General features: G+C 53.8%; 3 protein-coding genes across 6 annotated transcripts in view; all 3 read left to right on the top strand.

Moving 5' to 3' along the window:
- The window catches only part of HOXA3 (homeobox A3), a 44,052-nt gene extending 34,141 nt beyond the window's left edge, over positions 1–9,911 (top strand). For all 4 annotated transcript variants that reach the window (XM_072330207.1, XM_072330205.1, XM_072330208.1 and 1 more), the window contains 2 exons: positions 6,254–6,842; positions 8,235–9,911. In XM_072330207.1, coding sequence (XP_072186308.1) covers positions 6,371–6,842; positions 8,235–9,004 — 1,242 coding nt within the window. In that variant the 5' untranslated portion in view covers positions 6,254–6,370 and the 3' untranslated portion in view covers positions 9,005–9,911. The remainder of the gene's footprint in view (positions 1–6,253; positions 6,843–8,234) is intronic.
- Positions 9,912–14,072: 4,161 nt separating this feature from the next.
- HOXA2 (homeobox A2) lies at positions 14,073–15,892 on the top strand. The gene is made up of 2 exons (XM_072329815.1): positions 14,073–14,521; positions 15,121–15,892. Exons 1-2 carry the CDS (start codon positions 14,140–14,142, stop codon positions 15,864–15,866), a joined length of 1,128 nt encoding a protein of 375 aa, XP_072185916.1. The 5' UTR covers positions 14,073–14,139; the 3' UTR covers positions 15,867–15,892.
- A 4,482-nt stretch (positions 15,893–20,374) lies between these two features.
- On the top strand, positions 20,375–21,710 carry HOXA1 (homeobox A1). The gene is made up of 2 exons (XM_072329713.1): positions 20,375–21,003; positions 21,355–21,710. Exons 1-2 carry the CDS (start codon positions 20,397–20,399, stop codon positions 21,708–21,710), a joined length of 963 nt encoding a protein of 320 aa, XP_072185814.1. The 5' UTR covers positions 20,375–20,396.
- The last annotated feature ends 459 nt before the right edge of the window (positions 21,711–22,169 follow it).

Here is a 22,169-nt window from a genome sequence, read left to right as displayed (position 1 = left end):
CACTGTAAGGAATGAACTTAAAGAGGAGGGCAAAATGTTTGATAAAGTGACACTGTCCCGGCGGGTCTCCGCTTTGGGAAAGGTCACAGCTCCGAGGCTCTGTCCTCCAATTTGGTCAGCGCCTATTTCTGCGTTACCAATTTGTCCCCAGTTCCTGGTGCTTCCGTGACACGTTTTCTAGGGGTCAGAAAGAGGGAAGGAGAAAGAAAAGAGAAGGACGAGATAGAAAACGAGTTGAAAACAAACAGCAAAAAGAAGGGTGTTTCCACGTGAACCTATTCGCGGCCGTTCTGCGGAGACCTCGGGGGCAGAGATGTTAGCGCTGCTTTCTCTCCTTCTCGCTTTTTAAGTGGCTCTCAGAACACAACTGACCCAAACAACTGCTAATTCCCTCTCGTTGTGCTGTACCAAACCCTGCGTCTCTCTCACTCGGGGCAGGAGAGCTGCTCCGCTCAGCAGCGTGTCTAAAAGCCAAGGTTAGCTTTGCCATGCTCTGAAATGGGCCAAAACGCGCCTCGAAAATAAAGCGTAAGCTTTAATTGCTGCTCCATTACTTGGCAGCGTTTCCTCTGATTTATGACCCAGCTCGGATGCATGTTGACCCAGTTAAAACACTCATAAATAACACGGTCCTGCTCCGGAGCATAAGAAAGGAGAGTTCTGTACAGAGGGCTATCTCGGCGGCTTGGGTAAATAGCCTCGTTCTGTTGAGCAAAGAACGAATTGTTCGTGGAAATTCTCTGGTGTTAGAGGATATAAAGAACGACTGGGATTTAGCACGGCTGCTCGAACTGCTCTCCTGCCTAGTCCCTCTGATATCCCCTCCTAAAAGCCCTACCGACCTGCAGAATTCGTCCCGAAGCTCCCCGCCTTGCTGTTTAGACCCATAGAGATTCCCCGGAATCAACCTTGAATGATATTCGAAGCATCCCGGGATAAAGAGCTTTCCAGGCACCATTTTATTCGGTAACTAAGACAGTACAGGATCCCGAAAACTGAACTTTTAGGGGAAGAAAAAGAGAGTCCTCCTTCAGTCAGGAGTCAACCCCAAAGATCCCTCTCCGAGCCTATCGCTCTCTGCGGAATGTGGCAGAAAGAAAATATTCGGCCCCTGAGAGGGAAAGGCAGATAAAAGCAGCGGGGGCTGTGCGGTGGGACACTTATCCCTCCATCATAAGGCACATTATGAACAAAAAAAAAGATCATCTTCTCGTGTTTAAAATGACCTCTTTGGGGAGAGAGGGGGCGTGGGGAAACGGGTTAAGAGGCAAAACGCTCTTCGCAGGCGGAAAAGACGAATGGAGGAAATACCTCGCTATCCCCATGAACTACTTCGGTTCTCACCATTAAAGTCCCTCGCAAATCTCTCCAGTTTTACAAAGCAACCCCCACCCACCCACCCCCCCCGTCTCCGTTCCCACTCTCAGATACAGACATGGTGTCAGAATATCCGGCTCCGAAGTTATAAAGCCCTCAGAGGGAAAGACGGCACCCGCTCTCGGCAGCGCTCCCTGCCCGGCCCGGCCCGGTCCCGGCGTCCGTAGGTTTCCTAATCCTCGGTGCTCCCTCCGCCACATTCTCCTTTTTATTCCGAAGGGCTCCGTCGGGGCTCGGAGGTGCCTCTCGCTATTCTGTCGGGCACCGGGGCGAGCGACGGCTCAGCAGTTTCAGAAGAAAGTGTGCGGTTGATTATTGACTAAAAAGACTTTTCTTCCGATGCCACATTCACGGGGTTGTTTGAAGCAAAATGCATACGCGGGATTTTTGCTTCTCCTCTCCTCCTACGCTGCCCGCTTCCCCTTTCATGTGGTGCCTTCTCACTTGTGCCATAAGGAGCAAGTGTTTTCTGTTTTAGTGCTCTGTTTACAGCTTTGGTGCATGAAGTCATAAATCTTGCATAGCCATAAATGACAAAAACCATTGGTATGCGTAAGAGGCCACCCCAGCCTTATAGTGCTTTTTATTTCTCTCTTCCCCCTCGCTTTGTTTGTGCTTTAGGACGACGCCGGGCTCCCCCGCGCTTTTAACGGACTGGTTATATTTTTAATACCTTAATTAACGAAGTAACGCCAAATTTACACCTCGGCGCTACGCGGAGCACCCGCTCTGTCTCGGAGCCCAGAGCCCGAGGGGCAGGGGCTGCAACTTGCTTTCAGTCCTCGCGTGAGCGCCCGCTTTGCACTGGTTCTGCTGTGTTGCTCTTGCACAAAAAAGTGGGGGTACCCCCCCAACCAAAGCGGGGAAAAAAAGAAGCGAGAGCTTTCCCCGAGGAGCTGGAGGAGGGGAGGGGCTGTGCGGGGTCCACGTCCACGCGGGACTGCAGCCCACGCGTCCCCACGGTGCTTAGGGTACCCGGCCCGGCTGTGCGGCACATGGGGGGTGGGGGGGGAGTGCTGGGAGAAGCGCCTCTGTGCCCGTCCCGAGCGCTGGGGATATTTGGGGGGCGGGGGGGTTCTGTGTGTACATCTGTGTGTGTGTGCGCTCACGCATGCATGAGTTAATAATTAGTAACTCTAATGATTTCCAGCGTGGCTCTGCGAGCATTGCCCAGAGCGGGGATCCTGGTGGGCTTTGGTTGGCTCTCCGGACCCGGACCCGGCGCTCCGGGCCGCTCCCCCCATCCCCGGCGCGCAGCCGGGTTGTGCGGGGCTCCGGGCGGCGGGGAGCGGCGGAGGGGCTATTGCACGGCCGCCCCCAAACCCGCTCGTGAGAGGGACAAAACAAACAACCCCGCCGCAGAACCCCGGAGGCCGGTGAGAGCGACCCTTTGTGAGAGCCGTTTGTCTTCATTAGCATAATTTTCCTGGACTTTGGTGACGCCCGGGTGCTGGGTGGGGGGGCCGCACTCCTTCGCTGCCACACTCCTTCCCTCCTTCCCCCAGGCTTCCCAAGGCGGCAGCCTTTCTTTCTTCCTGCCTTATAATTTTATTTTTTCCTTCCCCCCCCGCCCCCACTCCCCCCCCTTTCTCCCTTCCTTCCCCTCCTTCCCATTCCCTTCAGGCGTGGGGAGCGGCCCTGGGAAACGTCCCCATCCTCCGCGCTCTTAGCAGAGGGACAGGGACAGGGGTAAGGGTGGGTAGCGGCGAAGCGGGAGGGAGCCGGGGAGGCGGGGGTCGGGAGCAGCCGTCCCCATCCCGCACGGGGCAGGGCTCTCCCCTCCCGGCCGGCACAGAGGAGCTGAGAGCCGGTGCCCATCCCTCAGCCTCAGGGACTCGGCCGGGCCAGATCAATCTCTGCTTGCCGGTCTGTGTCGCTTTGGCTCCTAAAAAAAAAAAGAAAAAAAGAAAAAGAAAAAGAAAGAAAGAAAAAAAAGCAAAAAAAAAAAAAAAAAAAAAGCAAAAAAAAAAAAAAAAAGCAAAAAAAAAAAAGCATGCTGGCTTCCGCCTCAGTCGTCAGAAGTTAAGGTAAGCAGGCCACAAATACGCTGCTATCAGTCGTGAATGGCGGAGTTTATGTCCCAGTGATTTATGACCGTAGACTTAAATGTCGGTTCAAGAAGAGTTCACAAGCTGGGGCTTCCTTCCAGGCAGTGACTGATACCCTTACACTTCGTGTTCAGGCAGCTCTCTCTCCTCTCCCCCCACCCCCTCACCTCTTCTCAACTTTGTCTTTATCTTTCAGGAAATCTTTCTTGGGGGGCTGCTGTTTTTTTGCGTCCCGGAGTCAGAGTTTGGGGCTCGGCCGGCAGCGGCAGGGGAAAGATGCGGTGTATTTAGGGACGGGGAAGGGGGAGGTAGGGGAGAGCGGAGCCGAGGAGCGGGGAGGCGAGGGGGACATGCCTGGGGGAGGCAGCTTTCATCTGCTGTCTCCGGGCTGTCTGGCGGGGGGAAGAGGCCGGTAAAGGGCTGAGGTGTACTGCGCAAATGGGGATGGATGGACCCGCTGAAACGGACGCTGGCAAATCTGGGGGCCTTGTTCTTTTCGGCCTTTTGTCTTCGGTGGGGACGAGGAACGTTTTCTCATAGCAGTCACCAGTTTGGGTGGCAAGCCTTTCGCCTTCCGCCCTCCCCCCCCACCCCCCCCGGCCTGCTCCCGTTAGGGTGCTGCTATTATCTGCTCCTTGTCGCAATAAATCCCGCTAGTGCTGTTTTCGCGAGTAATGGCTGTGCGCTGCTCAGGTTACCCTAACTTTTAGGAAGTGATTAACTCCCGCAGCCAAAGGCGGGGGCCGATTTTCCTTTGCTGGCGGGCGGCCGAATTTTCATTAATATTTTCCCTTCGAGGAGCAGCCGTCCATTGTTGGCGCGGCGGGCGCATAGCCTTGCGCGGAACATTGCGCGGCCGCCGCTCTGCCCGCCGGCGGCACCCGGCAAACCTGGGGGGCTCCCGGGGAAGGGGAAATGTGTTTGGTGTGGACATCATGAAAGGCCGGTTGTTCCCTTCCTGTCGTTGTGGTGCCTATGTTCCCTCTTTCTGAAGGACAGGAATTGAGAAAAATCACACCAGGCCCAGATATCGTAAGGAAAGAGAGGCGAGGAGCTGGAGATGGTGTCCGCGTCTCAGATCTTGATTGTCTTATTAGCTTAATAACAGCCGGAGAGGTTGATTAGTGCAATAATGGGGCTGCCGCCTTGCTGTAGGTGCGTTACTTTCATTTGGTTGGGATGTAACAAAGGAAAGGCTGTTTTCTAAGAACTTGTATAACTTGAAAGGCGCAGAATGAGATCGTTTGGTGCATGTGTTACCTAAGACATTTCGCCCCTAAGCATTTGTCGTCGTTAGATGTTTTGGGGGAAAATAGCCAGCTGCTTAAGCGCGGGGGAAGTGGCAAAGAGATCAGAGCTGTTCTGACCCGAAAGAACGGAGCTGTTGGTCAGGAAGGGGAGAGGGGACGGCGAGTTGTGATTTCGGAGAACAATGTATGTGCGTGTGGAACGAGTTGCTGGATGGGAGATGGCGTACAGGTCTCCTCTCTCATTAGTGCAGGCCATTCTTGGGCCGGTTATTTTCAGGTAGGTAAGCAGGGGAATTTAACTTGTAAAAAATAACAGAGAACAGAAGGAGTGAGAGAGCAAAAAGAGAGAGGAGAGAAAAGGATTCGCCCGGGCAGGAGCAGCATTCTCTGGGTCGGTGTCCACCCTCTCCCCAGCCAAGTGACCCTCATACATCAAATTACATAGCAGCTTCCAAGACAGAACCTATTATCGCTAAGTTGGAAGGAAAGTTCAAGCCGTGGTCATGGAGATGAACGCTGGTTTTTCAGGTTCCTGGTGTTTTGTTGGTTGTTTTTTTTCTTTCTTTCTTTCTCTCTCTCTCTCTTTTATTTATTTTTTTTTTTTTTCCTCCAATCCATCATGTTTTAACAGGTAGAATTCTGGCTGATTCCACGAAAAGTTACTGTCTTGAAATAACTGCTAAAGAACAACAGCAGAAGCACCCAGCTTGCCCCTGCTGGCCTTGCTGAAGGGGCTTCGAGACGGGCTGGGTCCGGTGGGGGCTCCAGAGCCGCTCGCGGGGGAAGGGAAGGGAGTCAGGTTGTAGCACTACAATATTGAAGGGCTGTGGGGGTGGCGGGGTGGCCCCGGTATCTCTCCAGGGCCGAGCAGGAGCCGCTGCGAGGCTCGCCCGGGCAGGAATCGCTGGTGCCAGGGTGCTTGACCCGGGCGGCTGGAGGCGGTGTGCGAGCACGGAGGGGAGAAGGCACCGGCTTTGTTTATTTTCCTATCGAGCGTTTCATAGACGAGCCAAAATCCGTCACTTGGGATGTGTGTGTAAATATCTCTGGCTGAAAAACCTTTCCACCCCGCTCCTGCCCCCTGCCACACGTAGACAGGAACAATCTCATGTATTTCTTTGAAGCCGGATGGAGAGCCGTAACGTGGAGAGAAAGGCTAAAAATAAAAAGACGCCAGTTACAGGGGAGGGTTTGGTTGTAGAGCTGGAACGGAGCAATAGCCCAGCCCCTTTGCATTAGTGATTCCTCAATCACCCTTATCACGGAGACTGGTATTAAAACAGCCTCGTGGTGATAAACGACCGAGCCCTTTGCCGTGTGGTGCCCTGCCCTGATTCTTAAGAAGAAAGGAAGGAAAAACCCTAGAAAGACCCTATCCCAGTGCAGCAAAGCACATATTTGTAACTGCCAGTAAATCCAGGCAGCTTTTGCATCGAAACACTCTGCGCCTGAGGCTAAGTCATGCTGCTAAATATTGCTGACCACTTTTTCTTTTATGGCTTTCATGTCACTTAGCTATTGAAAGTAAGATGGATTTGCACCATTTCTTCACCCTGCTCTGCTCTCCCCACACCCCAGGTCTGCCCGGAGCGGCCATTGGAGGAGCAGCGCCACGTGACAGAGGGGTGCCAATGTTATTCTCCAAGGGTGTCAAGACCCTGTCAGTTTGCGAAATAAATATTGGGAAACAACGAAATGCAAAAAGCGACCTACTACGACAGCTCTGCAATCTATGGTGCCTACCCCTACCAAGGAGCAAATGGTTTCACTTATAATGCGAGTCAGCAGCAATATCCTCCATCTTCGTCACTTGTGGAAACTGAGTACCACCGCCCTGCGTGCTCCCTCCAGTCCCCTGGCAGCGCCGTGTCCCACCACAAGGCCAATGACATCAGTGAGAGTTGCATGAGGACCCTCCCCAGTCAGCCTCTGCAGCCCCCTGGCCTCAACGACCCGCAGGCCCCGCCGCAGCCACCTCCGGCCCCACAGGCACAGCCTCCACCTCCATCCTCAGCCTCACCATCTCAGAATGCCAGCAGCAACCCTGCCCCGGTCAACCCCACTAAGAGCCCAGCTCTTAACTCACCCACCGTGTCCAAACAGATATTCCCGTGGATGAAAGAGTCTCGGCAAAACACAAAGCAGAAAAACAGCAGTTCCAGTTCAGGTATGAAACATGCCACCTTCATGTGTCCTGTGGGGGAGGGGGTGTGGGGGGAAGAGGGCAGCCCTGGGCATCTTTGCTTTTGGGAAGGAAGGGAGGGTTGGGGGCTTGTTTTCCTCCCTGGGCTGCCCCACATGGTCTTGTTGGCTTGCGATGGGATCTCGGTGACCAAACAACCCCCTGGGATCTTTCCCAGCCTTGCAGGATGGATCCAGTGTGATTTGGTTTCCTTGCAGCTCAAGTGCCCTCCTGCATCTATCACATTTCATAGGTAATCCCCCATCCAGTAAATCACGCCAGTGCCGAGCAGCCCAGGCCCCGAGCCAGGGGCCTGTCCCAAGTACTTTGTTGGCACAGTGCTGCTAGATTAATAAGACAGTGACCTATCTCTGCTGAAGTGTAACGTGAATAAAATAGCTCATAATCATGTGCAGTTGGGATCAATGCCCTGTGTGCAGTCAGAACCTCTTCCTACTTTTACAGGCTGATTGGCAAAGTTACAAGACTGGTAAACAAAAGTCTTTGGGAGTGCCATAAACTTTAGCCCATAAAATATTATTTGAGGGATGGTAGTGTACATTAACACTTTTATTACTCAAGGAAACCCAAATCAGTAACACCAGCACTAGCTCCAGCACCCAAGGGTTGTGTTTATACTTAATTCTTCCTCTTTTTCTCTTAAATGTGCCTTGGTAATAGGGTCCAAATCTTTAGCAAAGGTCTTTGCCAATGTATTTTTAAAGCTCTGATAATATTGCTGTTTACAGACTTCCACAGAGTGTATTTATTTTATTAAAAAGCAGTAACAGTTAAATATGCCTGTATGCCTTTACGCAAGCACCATATGCTCTTCTGATCTGCATTATACTTCCCAATCACTACCATATGTTTATGTTGGATGTGCAAGAAACACTATACTGCCAATTCTGTATGTTACAACACTATCTGTAGATACCTGACCTTCAGACATCTATCTATAGACGATGTATGTACAACAGGGTTATCAGAAGAAGGGGCTGTAGATCTCTACGGTTGTGGAGAATCACAGAGGGTCTGAGCCTGGTATGAATGTGGAGCAATAGGTCCACCTTTAGAGTTTCTAAACCCTGCTTTATTTCCCTGAACCTTTCTTATTCCTTTATGAAAAACTCAAGGCAATTTGCACCCTGTCATTCTTTGTTGGAGCAAGTATAGCCATACAGTGGTACCAGTGAAGTAAAGGAAGCCCACTGGGGCTTGGAGCATGGTGTGGCTGAGCTCCTGATGGGATTACTTGCTGCACATGTGGGCATCTCATGCCCAAGAGCTTGGCAGATGCTGACATTGTTGGGCACTGTCTCTGGTTACTGTGTCTAGGTTTACCATCTGATTGTGTTCTTTGTGTGATTTACGTAGGTGAGAGCTGTGCTGGTGATAAGAGTCCCCCAGGGCAAGCATCTTCTAAGCGAGCCCGTACGGCTTACACAAGTGCCCAGCTGGTAGAACTGGAAAAGGAGTTCCACTTCAATAGATACCTTTGCAGGCCACGAAGGGTTGAGATGGCCAATTTGCTCAATCTCACAGAAAGACAGATCAAAATCTGGTTTCAGAACCGCAGAATGAAATACAAAAAGGATCAGAAGGGCAAGGGCATGATGACCTCTTCAGGAGGACAGTCCCCGAGCAGAAGCCCTGTCCCTCCAGCTGCTGGTGGATACCTAAACTCTATGCATTCTTTAGTAAACAGTGTCCCCTACGAGCCCCAGTCGCCTCCGCCATTTAATAAGCCTCATCAAAACACCTATGGCATCCCCGCATCGTATACCGCTCCTCTTAATAATTGCCCACCTCCTCAAAAGAGATACACGGGGACAGCAGCTGTGACACCTGAGTACGATACCCATCCTCTTCAAGGCAACGGTTATGGGAATCCACATATACAGGGAAGCCCCGTCTACGTAGGGGGCAACTACGTGGAGACCATGACCAATTCCGGGCCTTCCATCTTTGGTCTAACTCATCTCTCTCATCCTCCTTCTGCCAACATGGACTACAGCGGGGCTGGGCCAATGGGCAACAATCACCACCATGGACCTTGCGACCCGCACCCAACATACACAGACCTTACAGCTCACCATCCTTCTCAGGGAAGAATTCAGGAAGCGCCCAAACTCACCCATCTGTAGGAGCCAGGAGTCACTAGGTGGAACGCAAAGCCCCGACCTTTTAAAGTACTCGTCCCTTCCTCTCTCTCTCTCCTCCCCACCATGCGCCCTCCTCCCTTCTCTTTCTTCTTTCTTTTGCTCATTTTAGTTCGTTTTGTTTCCTTTGGTAAAAGCGTTTTCTAGTTTATGTGACGTAGCAATATTTGTTGCTTGAATTGCTCTATAGTTTCACTAGTGGATATTTATCTTCTTGAACTGCAGCCTCATGTCTCACTTTGGGAGCATACAGAGGCTTTATACTTTACCTTCTACACTTTTATCAAAACAGGGTATATGAACAAATTTTCTATAAAAGGAATTCTTAAATGTGAATTTGTTCGTACATGATTGATCCCACGGGGAAGCAATTTTTTTATTGCACTTCTTTTAAATAGCAAGAAAGACATCAGAAGCGCTTGGACAGGGATTCCCTGGACAGTTATTGATACGTGTAAGTCTTTCAATGTGTGTATGCTGGTGAACATTCAGATTTATTTATATTATTTTGTTTTTGTTTTTGTTTTTTTTGCAAACATTGAATAATCTAAGTGTTTAAAATTTTATTTATCCCCATTTGTTCATATTTATATATATATAAAAATAAAAATCTGTACCCTGAATATTCAGGAGGTATTTACCTGGCCATGTGTTAGATGGCATATCGGCACGCGTAGGAAATATCATTTGAAAGGGAACTATAACTCCTTCATTAAAATGGTGATAACTGTGATGACGACGATGCAATAAAACCTGGGAGAAAGAAAGAAAAAAGATCACAGCTTGAATAATTGATGCCTGTAACAGCCAGATAGGGGGAAAGAAGGCGTGTGAAGCTGAAAAGGCTTAGATTTGTGTTGAAAGTTATACATTCCTTGCTGCTCACGTTCTGAAAAAAGAAAAAAAAAAAAAAAAGAAAATAAAGTTTTTATTCTGAATAATAAAGAGTTAAGGCCACGTTATTTGCAGTGTGAGGAGGCGAGAGCCCTTCGTGACGTGGGGGAGTCGGTGGGCTCGTCTGGAGCTCCGCTCTCCCACCGCACGGCTCCGTAGTGCCTTTTTAGAGATAGAGAGAGGGATTTATTAGCATTATTTTTCCCATTGGGTTTCCCTGCCGCCTCCCCCATGCCCGGTGTGGAGGGCGGGGGCGCGGACCGCGGGTGTGCACGCGGAAGGCGGGGGGGGGGGGGAGCACCGTGTGCGTGCACGAGCGTGTGCGCGGGGGCGAGCTCGGGGGCTGAGGCCCAACGAGGTGCGGTGCAGTGCGGAGGGGCCGCGTGGTGCCCGGTCTCCCCGAATAGGTACTGAGCCGGACGGAGGCCCCAGAACCCAGCTGCGACTGTGGGATGGGTGCCGGGCACAGCTACCTCTGGGCATCTCTCCATCCCCACTGCCATTTTTCCCGGTTTCCTTAAAGGAGTGCGTTCTCTCTCGTCTTCCTTTTATTTTTATTATTACTGTTATAATACTGGATTTGAATCTGGAGCCGTTTCCTGTTGGTCAGACCTCCTCCCCCCCTCTGCAGCCTGAGGCTGTGGGGGAGGGGAATCCCGTGCTGCCTTTACTTCCCTCTGAAACACCCCCCCGAACTCCCACCCACCCACCCCCCCGCGTGTCCGTGTGTGTGCGTGTGCGCGTGTCACGGGGCTGTGACAAGCGGGGTTGAACGGGCACCCTCGGGGGTCTCCGGGCCGAGTCGATCCTAGTGAAGGCAGGAACCTCAACGCCGTATTTAAATGCCGTGTTTCTTCCTTCCAGGCCAAATGTCCGTAATTTGTAGATTGAAACTCGGAAGATAAATCAAAGCGGACCTTAATAGACTGGGTAAAATATCCCCGTGCGCGTTTATAGAGATGTATCCCTATGCCGTGTAGATAATCGCGCACGCTGTTTGCCATCTGTATCTTCCAGAGCAAAGAAAAAATGTCGCCATTTTGGTCGCAAGCTGAAATATTATTAATCTTTGGGCTTTATCTTGTTCCCAGAGCCTCCCCTGCCTGATGCCGAAGCATTGCCACGCAACCGCGAATCTATAGAGAGCTTTTCTGCATAAATAGATAAAGAGGGCTCGGGCAGAGAAAGGGATTGCGGATATATCCGCACCATGCGGTGCGTTACGGGCGGAGATGCATAACCGTGGAAGGAAGGGTTATTTCTTCCGATATTTTTCATCGAAACCCGATTGTCGCCCAGCACAGACCAAAGACCCGTTATTGCTTTGTAGGCAAAGAAGGCATTTTGGCACCGTCGCATGGCATCGCTCGTTTCCACTTAGAGAATACAGAGAATCCAAACGCCCCCCACCCTTCAGATAAGTGCCATAGATCAAACAAAAGGTAACGGTACGGGCGGTGAAGTCGGGTTGTGAGGCTTAGAGCCAGGATTGCATTTCTGAAATTATCCATAGGGAAAGAATTCGTCTTTTCTTCCCCCTCCCACACCGAAGAAAGGAAAAGACAGGCGGCTTTGCCCCCTTCTTCCCTCTCCCCATCCTCAGAGCCTGCACGTTAGCAATACGAATTTGTATTTTTGCATTCGAGATCCCCCCGATTAAAAGATCCCTCTGGAGGCAGAAGTAATTGATTTGCCCAAGAATTTCGCGTCCCCCTCTCCAAAGGTTTTGTTCCAGGTGGTTTTTGTATTAGAACGACCACAAGGAACAAATGTGCCGAATAGAGACACCCACGCAGGTTTTACTCACAAAGACCGGTTAAAATCCAAACCTCTCTCTTTATTATTTGCCATCCTGCTGTTAATCCCAATATTTTCGAGGAAAAAGAAAAAAGAAAAAAAAAAAGAAAAAAAAAGAAAAAGAAGAAAAAAAAAGAGAGAGAAGAAAAAAAGCAAAGCCCGACCCCGAGGAAGGCGCAGAGAAGCAAAATAAAGCCGGGCTTTTCCCACAGCAGAGCAGCCCTCCAACAGCATATTTTAAAAGCAGCTTTTTTTCCTTGTTTACCCGCGTTTCTCGCTCTGCCTCTTTGCTCGGACACATTTGATCTCGGAAAGAGCAAGAAGCTCTAAATGTGTTCTTAAGGGCCAGAAGCTGTCAAACCTTTTGGCGGCCAAGATTGATCGCGCGCAGACACCACCAGAGCTTTGTTTGGACTAAAAGCAAGAAAATTAAACCCTTTGCATTTTCCAACAGCATCGATATTTGTAAGGCATCCCTTTCGAGGGATTAAATGACAAGTCTCGTTCTATATTTTATTTAAACAAGCAACCACCAAAAAAAGCCCATTTAAAGCCTCCCAGCCCCTCCCCTCCCCCTCTCTCCAATGCCTTCGCAGATATGCTACATCTTGAGGGTGCATTAACTTAAAACCGATTTTTAAAATGCACTTCGTGCAGTCTGGACGTAGACCGGTCCGCTGAATGCTTGGGGCTTGTTTTTTGTTTGTTATTTTTTTTCTTCTCCCCCCCCCTTCTCCCTCCCCCCTTCCCCCCCCCCCCCCCCTTTCTTCTTTCTTTCTTCTGTTTCTTCTTTATTTTTGCAACGCGAAGAAGATGCTTTGCCGACCCCCCCCCTTTTTTGGCAACACCGAAAATGCAGAGCGACGGCCCCGCCCGGCGCTGCGATGCTCCACGGCAGCTCCAGGACACGGACACCGCCCGCCCGCAGCTCCTGCCCCCGGCCCCCCGGTCCGGCTCTGCGCGCAGGACTCGTCGGGCAGGGGACGCCCCTGGCGTTGTCACCCGCTCTCCCGGTTGTGTCCAAAGCGTCCGAATTCGGGACCCGACAGAGCGGAGGCACATGGAAACGAAGGAGAGAACCAAGCTTCGGAGAAGAGAGCCGTACCTCAGGTTATCACCCAGCAGCTCTGCCTGGCCCCGTGAAAACAAACCCGCTACCAACCCATATATTTCCTGGTAATCGAAAATACTCACCAGACCCAGCCTACTACGGTTATTAAGCAATTTATGCCAGCAGACGGGAGTATCGTTTGCAAGCTAAAGACACGGGATTTGGGGCTTTTTTTTTTTTTTTTTTTTTTTTTTTTTTTTTTTTTTTAAAGAGGCACCAGCCGCCTTTGCAGCCTCGCTATTTGGCTCGCCCAGAGCGGTGCTCGCAGGGCACGTTTTTGTGGTCCAATCCCTGGAAGGCAACTGGAGAGGGAAGTAGTCACGGAGCGCGGGGGTTGCTGCCTGCTGCTGCCTGTGTGAGTCTTCCCTTAGAAGCAAGGTTGCTGAGGAAGATCCTCTTAAACAATGGCTCGGCACCGGCGGCCGATTGTTCTCCGTACTGTATAATAGATGGCCACCAAAAAAAAACAAAACAACAAAAAAAAAAATCTAAAGGAAAAAGAAAAATACATTAAAAAGAAAGAGGAGCCCATGGAGGCTGAGTCTAAAGCGAGAAAGTAGTTTTGGAGGAAGTGCCGTTCCCCAGGAAAGAAAAAAAGTCAAGACTTGAGACTCCTGCCTGGGTGCAACTTCTTATGTGGGGGCCTGGCGGTGTCAAAACTTTGAAGATTAATGGACGACTTTGTTAATGACTCACGGCGTCAGATTGAGGTGCTTAAATGATTTGTGAGGTGCAAAGCGCTTTCCTGACAGTCCCAAACAATGAAGGGAGAGTGAGCGGGCGGAGGCGAGGAGGCAGCGGGCTGCAGGACGGGCGCACACACGCGGGGACACACGGACACACGCACACACCCCCGCGGTCGCCGCACCAACGCACCCCCGCTCCCTCCCCCCCCCCGCCCCGATCATTTCAGATTAGGACGCCGAGGGGATAGATGCGGGAGATATCGTTTCCCTCTTTAAAAAAAGTGTAAATAAAGCCTTTCTGGCCCCCAATGAGGCGTTCCTTCCCGACTTTTTTGGATCAATCAAACAGACAGTGGCTTCTTTTGATTAAAGCCCAAATTGTCATTGGGCAGAGGCAATCATGTGACAGCCAATTCGGTCCAATTTCAACCTTGTCTCCATGAATTCAATAGTTTAATAGTAGCACGGTCCCCATACGGCCGTAATCAGTGAATTAGAAAAAAAACACCCCACCAGCGATCTTCTATGATATATTTTTTTTCTCCTCTCTCTCCTTTTTCCTGGGCCTTCCCCCCCCGAGCCCCCGGCATCCGAGGGAACTTTTTCTCCGCGGGGGCTGCGAGTTGAAGGCCATGAATTTCGAATTCGAGCGAGAGATCGGTTTTATCAATAGTCAGCCATCGCTTGCTGAGTGCCTGACATCTTTTCCCCCTGTCGGTGATACATTTCAAAGTTCATCAATCAAGAACTCGACGCTTTCACACTCGACACTGATTCCTCCTCCTTTCGAGCAGACCATCCCCAGCCTGAACCCCGGCGGCCACCCTCGCCACAGCGGCGGCGGCCGCCCCAAGGCGAGCCCCCGCGCCCGCAGCGGCAGCCCGGGCCCCGCCGGCGCCCCGCCGCCCCCGGAGTACCCCTGGATGAAAGAGAAAAAGGCGTCCAAGCGATCCTCGCTGCCGCCCGCCTCGGCCTCCGCCTCAGCCGCCGGACCCGCCTGCCTCAGCCACAAAGGTCAGTCCCGGGGCTCGCCGCCCCCCGGCCGCCCGCAGCCCCCGCTCGGACGGGGCTCCGCGCGGAGCCCAACTTTCCCGAGTCGCCCCAACGCGGGATGATTTATTTGAGTTGGAGCTGACCTCTCTTGTCTCGCTGTCCTAGAGCCGGGCTATTTGACAGTAATGAAGAGTGATAGATTGCTCCCGCTCAGCTCGGCGGCTGATGCATTAATTATCAATCGCGCGATGGCCGATATAAAGTTGGCCGCGGCGTGGGGAGGGCGAAGAGCGGGGGGCGCGGGGCGCGCCGAGGGGCCGGGGGGCTCCGGGCGCCGCACAATGGGGTCCCGCGGCCGAGGGCGGCCATTTTGTTGCAGTCGCTATTTTATGCCGTGAGGACATATAGGTAGAGAGGCGCTTCCACTCAGAGGGAGAGGGAGAAGCCCTGCCACCCATTCCAGCCCGGGCCACGAGGGGCTCGGGGGCCGCGGTGCCATCCGCGCTTTTCCCCGACGTGAGCGAGGCGATGCTTCGCCTCCGCTCTTCGCTGCGCTCCGGGGCGCGTGTGCGTGTGGTGGTGGTGGCGGTGGTTCGCCTTCTCTTTTTCTTTTTTAACAGACCCCCTTGAAATCCCCGATAGTGGCAGCGGTGGATCTAGGCGGCTGAGGACGGCCTACACCAACACGCAGCTCTTGGAGCTGGAGAAAGAATTCCACTTCAACAAGTACCTCTGCAGACCGCGCCGGGTCGAGATCGCAGCGCTGCTGGATCTGACCGAGAGGCAAGTGAAGGTCTGGTTCCAGAACCGAAGGATGAAGCACAAGAGGCAGACCCAGTGCAAGGAGAACCAGAACGGCGAGGGGAAATTTAAGGGCTTGGAGGACCCTGAGAAAGCGGCGGAGGACGAGGAGGAGGAGAAAGCCCTCTTCGAGCAAGCCCTCGGCACCGTCTCGGGAGCGCTGCTGGAGAGGGAGGGGTACGCGTTTCAGCAGAATGCGCTCTCGCAGCAGCAGGCGCAGAATGCGCACAATGGCGAATCCCAAAGTTTCCCCGTTTCGCCTTTAACGAGCAATGAGAAAAATCTGAAACATTTTCAACACCAGTCACCCACTGTTCAAAACTGCCTCTCAACAATGGCCCAGAACTGCGCAGCTGGCCTCAACAATGACAGTCCTGAGGCCCTCGAGGTCCCCTCTTTACAGGACTTTAACGTTTTCTCCACAGATTCCTGCCTCCAGCTTTCAGACGCGGTTTCCCCCAGTTTGCCGGGCTCTCTGGACAGCCCCGTAGATATCTCCGCTGACAGCTTTGACTTTTTTACAGACACGCTCACCACGATTGACTTGCAGCATCTGAATTACTGAGAAATTAAAGCCGTCCTCTCCCAGGGTCCTGCCTTCTCCTCCTCATTCCTCCCCTTTATTATTTTTTCCCCCCAGTGAATTAATTTTATTTCCTCCCCCCCCCCCTCCCCCCCATCCTCCCCCCCCTTCCCGGTCGGTATGTTCTGTTTGTCCCCTCCCTTCGCCGTGCCATTTTACCGATTCTGACCAAGTTTTTAGTTGTCTTCGGTTTGAACCTAGCCACGTTCTAGGTCCTTCGACGAAAGCAATATATGAGGTCTGTAAGAAAGTGATCATATAGGGATCGTATCGTCACTTTCTGTTTATTTTTGTATTGCATTAGGATGCGTTGTCATAAGTATTTTTGGTAGAATAAATTCTTGTTTGCTACAAGGCCCTTTCTCTTTTTATTTCTTTTCTTTTCTTCCCTCCCTCTCCTTTGAGCACTGATAACACAACGGGCGTTTCTCCTCCTCCCTTTCGCTATTAACTCACTAATAATCAAACCCTGCCATCTCTCTCTCGTTGGCAACGCAGGACATTTAGCAGAGAGGAAAAACACGTTCGAATTCTTTATTGCGAGGGTTGTCGGAGGGGAAACAGACAAACAAACAAACCCATACAGTTCCCAGCTCCTATGGTCATTTCTTCCCTTTAGTGTATAACCATAGCATCTCAGTGCGGACGCGGAGCTTGGGAATGCTCAACTCTAACAAAGGCGTAAGGGAGAGCTTTCTCTGTTACAGACAAAACGAGGGGCACAGTCAGGAGGGTGCGTGTCTCCTGCAGAAACGAGCCTTGTACATTCACCAAAGGCTTTTTTTCTCTCTCTCTTTTCCCCTCCTTCCCCCCCGTTTCTTTCTTTTTCTTTTCGGGCATATTTTGTTCTCGACCATAACGAGCAGCCAGCAAGCTGGCTGGAAACCTTACAGAGTCTGAGCTCAGAGTGTGTTCGATGGGTCCTCCCGCGCTGAGTCGTCCGGGAGATCTGCCCTAAAAGGAGAAGGAAGGGAGAAGTTAGGGCCAGCAACACCCAAAGGCCGCACAAATCGCTGGGGGAGGGATCGCACCCTCCGCTCGGTCCTTTTTGGAGGCGGTGAGGGAACGTAGAAGACGCTGTTTTCTGTTCAAACCCTTCCTGCGGGGCGACCCGAAAGGGAAAGCTTTTACTCCCGAGCTGCGGTTTCCTCGAGGTCCCCATTCGCTGTGCAGCGCTGGGAAACCCTCCGGTACACCGCGGGCAGCAGCGTGGCCGGGTCCGAGAGGGACGAATCCCCTCCTTGGGACGCGAGTGAGAGCTCCCACGGGGGGTGAGGGGGGCGGCGGCCGCGGCTCCGTGCGTGGGGACCCTTTGCGAGGAGAGCGGGGGCCTGGGAATGGCACAGCGCTGCCCGTCCGTGCGCGGAGAGCCGTCTCGCAGCTCTGCACCGCGTTGTGGAGCCGGGATGCGTGGGTTATAGCTGGAAGGGCTGAACGCAATTCTTCCTAAAGTCATAAATCAAACGCTTTCTATGAATGAGAATGTCATCAAAGAGATCAATTGCAGGAACACATGCACAAATAAAAATCCTCTTACGTATTTGCCGGGGCTGGGGATCCCCGTCTAAAACCATTAAGTGAGAAGGCGTTTAGTCATAATTCATTTTTATTGCTCCTTTAAAACAACAGCTTGGCTGAGCTGCGGCCGCGGCGAAACCCCGGCCCTGCTCCTGTCCTCCTCTCGCTGCAGCCCTGCGCGGTGCGGGCGGCCCCAGCGGCCCCGGATCTCCTTGGCACGGACCGAACCGGGCTGTGGAGCGAGGGGGCATTTTGTGGCCCGATATCTGCGAGCTGACAACGCTTTAAAAAATAAAATAAAATAAAATAAAATAAAATAAAATAAAATAAAATAAAATAAAATAAAATAAAATAAAATAAAATAAAATAAAATAAAATAAAATAAAATAAAATAAAATAAAAATATAAATAACATTTAAAAAGAGAGAGAGAGAAAAAAAAAAGGAATAAAAATTCCCGACAAGATTTCAAATATTCGCCAACTCGATTTAAATAAACGTGGGGATGCAGCTATCAGGAGTCGCCTCAGTTCCTCTCCATGAGCCCCGGGGCGCTGCGGGGGGAGAACTCCCACGCCAAAGATTAAATGGGCGGAACGGCCCAGTGGGCCCCACTCTGGGACAGGAAACGGCGATTCCCGGACCCGGCCCGGAGCGGAGCCGCCGAGGGGCAGCTGTAGCCCCCGGCCCTACAGCCGCTGCCCCTCACACACAGAACCGGCAGCAAAAACCCAAAGCATCGCGAGAGAGACAGTGCAACAAAAGGGATGGGGGCTGCTCCCAACAATGGCACAGAAAAGAGGGAGAAAAAAAAAGGATTATAGGACGCTGGAGACTGTAAGAGAGATGCTGCAATACGCCGGGATTTACCGGTAAAACAGATCCATCTGCAAATAAATACGTATTTTTCTTCGAAGGCTACTGTTAACAAAACAGAACAAAACAAAAAACGGCACTGAAAAGATGCCAGCTCTTTTATTGGTAAACAGTCCCAGCGGCCCCCCTTCTTTGCTCTGCCTTATGCTGTATTTATTACAACAGGTTTACGGGGATGAAATGAATGTGTTTCTGTCCCTCACCACAGCCTACACTGATGCACTATAATGCCATATACGCCCCCGGAGTGTTGTTGCTGTTGCTCTGCCCACGACTTCCACTCCCCCCACCCTCCCCACAACCTCCTCTCAGAGTTTAAGAAACGGAACCTTTCCAGAGGACCCTCAGCCACCCGTGCCTGCGCAGTAAATCAGAATAAACAGAAATCCTAAGAGCGGCCCTTCAGCTTTTGCTGCCCGTAGAGAAGCCTTGGGGATGACATGGGGTAAGGGTTGACCTAAGAGCAGCGGGAGAGCCCGCACCTCGGGGAGGATGTTGTGGTTCGGAGGAGAGGGAGGAGCTTGTGGGTGAGTGAGTGTGTGCTTGTGTTGGTGAGCAAGGAGAGGTGGCAGGGCAAGGGGAAGCCTTTGGGATTTCAAAGCAAGCAGCAACAAGCACACAGCGATGGAAGAGCCAGCCGGGAGTGCACCTGCAGCAGCACAGGAGGCTGCTCCTCCCGGGGCCGGTGCTGAGCAGCACTGACTGTTGATGCCAGCCCCTCTCCCTGAAGATAGATGAGAGTCCTGGGATGAATGGATGCCCGCTATGCGCACCCTCTTTATCTTTCCGTATATGTAAACAGAATTTGGTGTCGCAACCCACATCCCATCGCCCCCTCGTCCTTTTCCTTCCACGGACCCTTTTTTTTTTTAAACCCGTAATGGGGGTGGGGAAGGGCAAGCTTAAACCGATGCTCGGCGCGGTTCCCAAGGGTCCTGGGGCCGCCTCTGCCACCGGCCATCTGCCACCTCCTACCACTGCCGGCCTGGGCGGTGGCAAAGCGCGGGGACAAAAGGGTCGGGCTGAAGGCCCTGCGTCTCCTGCCTCTCTCCCGGCCGTGCCCCCGGCCACCTCCCCGGGCTGCGACCTGCGGCACACCGGGCACCCTTCCCCCGCCCAGCCCAAGAAATGCGGGTGGCAGCGCACCGCGGGGACCCGGCAGATGGGTTGCGGAGCCCGGCGGGCTTCCGCCCCGTCGTCAGCCCCCAGACTCCCCCTCCTCTACAGCAGCCCCGGCTGAAGCGTAGAAGCCCGGAGAAGGTGCGGGGGGAGAGAGGATGCGGGCTAGGGGGAGGCTGGTGTGCCCGGCAGAGCACAATGGCCGTCAGTCCCCGAAGCTCCTCATTTCCATGCTAATGTCCGCGGCCGCCTGGTGATGTTGCTGGACAAGCCCCTTTAACTCTTGGCGTCGCGTCGCGGTGGGCTCTGCGGAAGGGCCGGAGCAGCGGTCCCATTCTCATCCACCGCATTATTTTCATCCCTATCGCTATCCCCGCTACGGTTCCCATCCTCACTCACGGTCCCATCTTCGCCACCGTCTCTAGCGCTGATGCTCTTCGCTCTGTCCCCATCACCTCTCCCCCACCCCATGCCGCGGATCCAGCCCTCCCCATCCCGAGCCGGGAGAACGGCAAAGGTGCCCAGCACCGGTTTGACAGCCGGGTAGACGCAGAGGCAGCCCGGCCGGGCCAGCCGCAGAGGGAATCACTCACTCACTCACCCAGGAGGGGCCGGGCTCCGCGGGCCGGACTCCGCCGCCGGGTTCTCCGCTGCCGTCCCCTCTCAGTCAGCGGGCGGGACCCCGGCGGCGCGGCAGCCCTGCCCCTCTCCCCCCGGGGGGCCGCCGCCGCCCTGCCCCGCGGTGCCGCGCCGCGCCGTGCCGTGCCGTCGGAGCGCTCGGCGTTTAAATGCCCCCGACGCGGCGATCTATCAGCGGCAGGAGCCGGGAAAGTCCCGCAGGCGCCGCAGCCATTGGCTGCCGCCCCCCACGTGCCTCCCCGCTCGCGGTACCTTCGTGTCATTTTCCTCCCGGCCCCATGGAGGAAGTGGGAAAGTTGGCGCGGCCCCGCCGGACGCTGAAGACCCGGCGGCGGCGGCGTGACAGCGGCTCGCTGCGAGGATGAGCTCCTTCCTCGAGTACCCCGTCCTCGGCGGCGAGGCGGGGGCCTGTGCCGCCCGCTCCTACCACCCCGAGCACGGGATTACAACTTTCCAGCCCTGCGCCGTCAGCGCCGGCAGCTGCAGCGGGGAGGACCGCTTCCTCGTGGGCCGCGGGGTGCCCCTCAGCCCCCACCGGCACCACCACCCCCCGGCCCAGCCAGCCGCCTACCAGCACCACGGCGGCCTGGGGGTGTCCTATGCGCACCCCGGCTGCCCCCCGACGTACGGCGCGCAGGGCTTCGGCGCCGCCTACGGCCCCTACGCTCTGGGGCAGGACGCGGACTTGGGCGGCGGCTTCCCCCCCTGCGCTCCCGCCGTCTACACGGGCAGCCTCTCGTCCGCCGCAGCGCAGCACCCGCACCAGGGCTACGCGGGGGGGCCCACGCAGTATGTGCCCTCCGCGTACGGGCAAGAACAGCAGAGCCTGCCCCTGGGCACCTACAACCATGCCCTCTCTCCCCTCCACGCCGGCCACCAGGACAACTCCCGCTCTCCCTCCGCCGACACCTCGCCACCGGCGCAGACCTTCGACTGGATGAAAGTTAAAAGGAACCCCCCTAAAACAGGTCAGTGGCCGATGGGAACGGAGCAGCTCTGCCCGGTTCGCTCTGGCCCCGCCGTCGGGGGGAGGTGGGTGCAGGTGCCCGCGGGAGTGACCGGGTCGTGAGCCCTTAGAGCTGGGTGCTGGTTCTTTGGTCTCCCCTCCTACCCCTCCCGTGGTCGGATTTCGTGTAATTCACAAAGCATTTCCCGAGTTTCCCCAACACCGGGAGTTCAGCACTTCGCACCCCATCACTCACCCTGCCAGGGCTTCTCCCGTATCCCGAGGAGTCCCTATCGCTGGGCTGCTGCGGGCATATCGATTATGTAGCCTATAAATCATTTGCGCTCGCTTAACGCTGCCCGTCCCCTTACAGGCAAGGCCGGTGAGTACGGCTTCGTGGGGCAGCCCAACACCGTCCGGACCAACTTTACCACCAAACAGCTCACCGAGCTGGAGAAGGAATTCCACTTCAACAAGTACCTGACCCGGGCCAGGCGGGTGGAAATCGCGGCCTCCCTCCAGCTCAACGAGACACAGGTGAAGATCTGGTTCCAGAACCGGCGGATGAAGCAGAAGAAGAGGGAGAAAGAGGGGCTGCTGCCCATCTCCCCCGCCACCCCCACGGGCTGCGAGGAGAAGGCGGAGGACCCGTCGGAGAAGTGCTGCCCGTCTCCCTGCAGCGCCTCTCCCGCATCCTGCGCCTCGGACCCGGGACCCGCAGCCAACTGAGCCCCCCCGAGCGGTGCGCTCCGTCGGTCTGTCCGTCCGTCCATCGGTCGGGCCCGGGGGCGCCGGCCTGGCCACTCCCGGCCCCTGCTGCCAAGAGGTTTTCTTTCCGTCCCCCCTTCCTCACCTCCTTGCTGGAGGAGTTGTGTTGGCACACGCGTGGGTTCTCCCTCCTCCCCGCAAGGACGTTCCTCTGAGTTTCTCTGGGTGACAGACAGGTCATGGAGGGTACATAACCTCACGAAGAGATGCACTATGGCAAGTGTTTACACGACTTCTAGGACTCTCATCCTTTAATTTAATGTATACTTTGTTCGTGTCTATGAGTTTGTTTGTTGCTTGTAAATACTTTGTCCGAGAGATTTATCTTTTTACAGATTTTTCTAGAGATGACGTTTAGATGATCAGGTGAAGCAGGGTGAGTGCATTCGCCAAACCGGACCCACTTTTCTATCGGTCAGG

The sequence above is a fragment of the Excalfactoria chinensis genome, chromosome 2 (genome assembly GCF_039878825.1).
Source record: "Excalfactoria chinensis isolate bCotChi1 chromosome 2, bCotChi1.hap2, whole genome shotgun sequence".
In the NCBI taxonomy this organism is placed as follows: domain Eukaryota; kingdom Metazoa; phylum Chordata; class Aves; order Galliformes; family Phasianidae; genus Excalfactoria; species Excalfactoria chinensis.
This window is presented reverse-complemented; position numbering and strand designations above follow the sequence as displayed.

Bases quoted from the DNA above. Each gene is read 5' to 3' on its own strand.
- HOXA2 (XM_072329815.1), top strand. From the start codon at position 14,140: ATGAATTTCGAATTCGAGCGAGAGATCGGTTTTATCAATAGTCAGCCA. The intron at 14,522-15,120 runs GTCAGTCCCGGG...CTTTTTTAACAG, and splicing joins CGCCTGCCTCAGCCACAAAG to ACCCCCTTGAAATCCCCGAT.
- HOXA1 (XM_072329713.1), top strand. From the start codon at position 20,397: ATGAGCTCCTTCCTCGAGTACCCCGTCCTCGGCGGCGAGGCGGGGGCC. The intron at 21,004-21,354 runs GTCAGTGGCCGA...GTCCCCTTACAG, and splicing joins AAGGAACCCCCCTAAAACAG to GCAAGGCCGGTGAGTACGGC.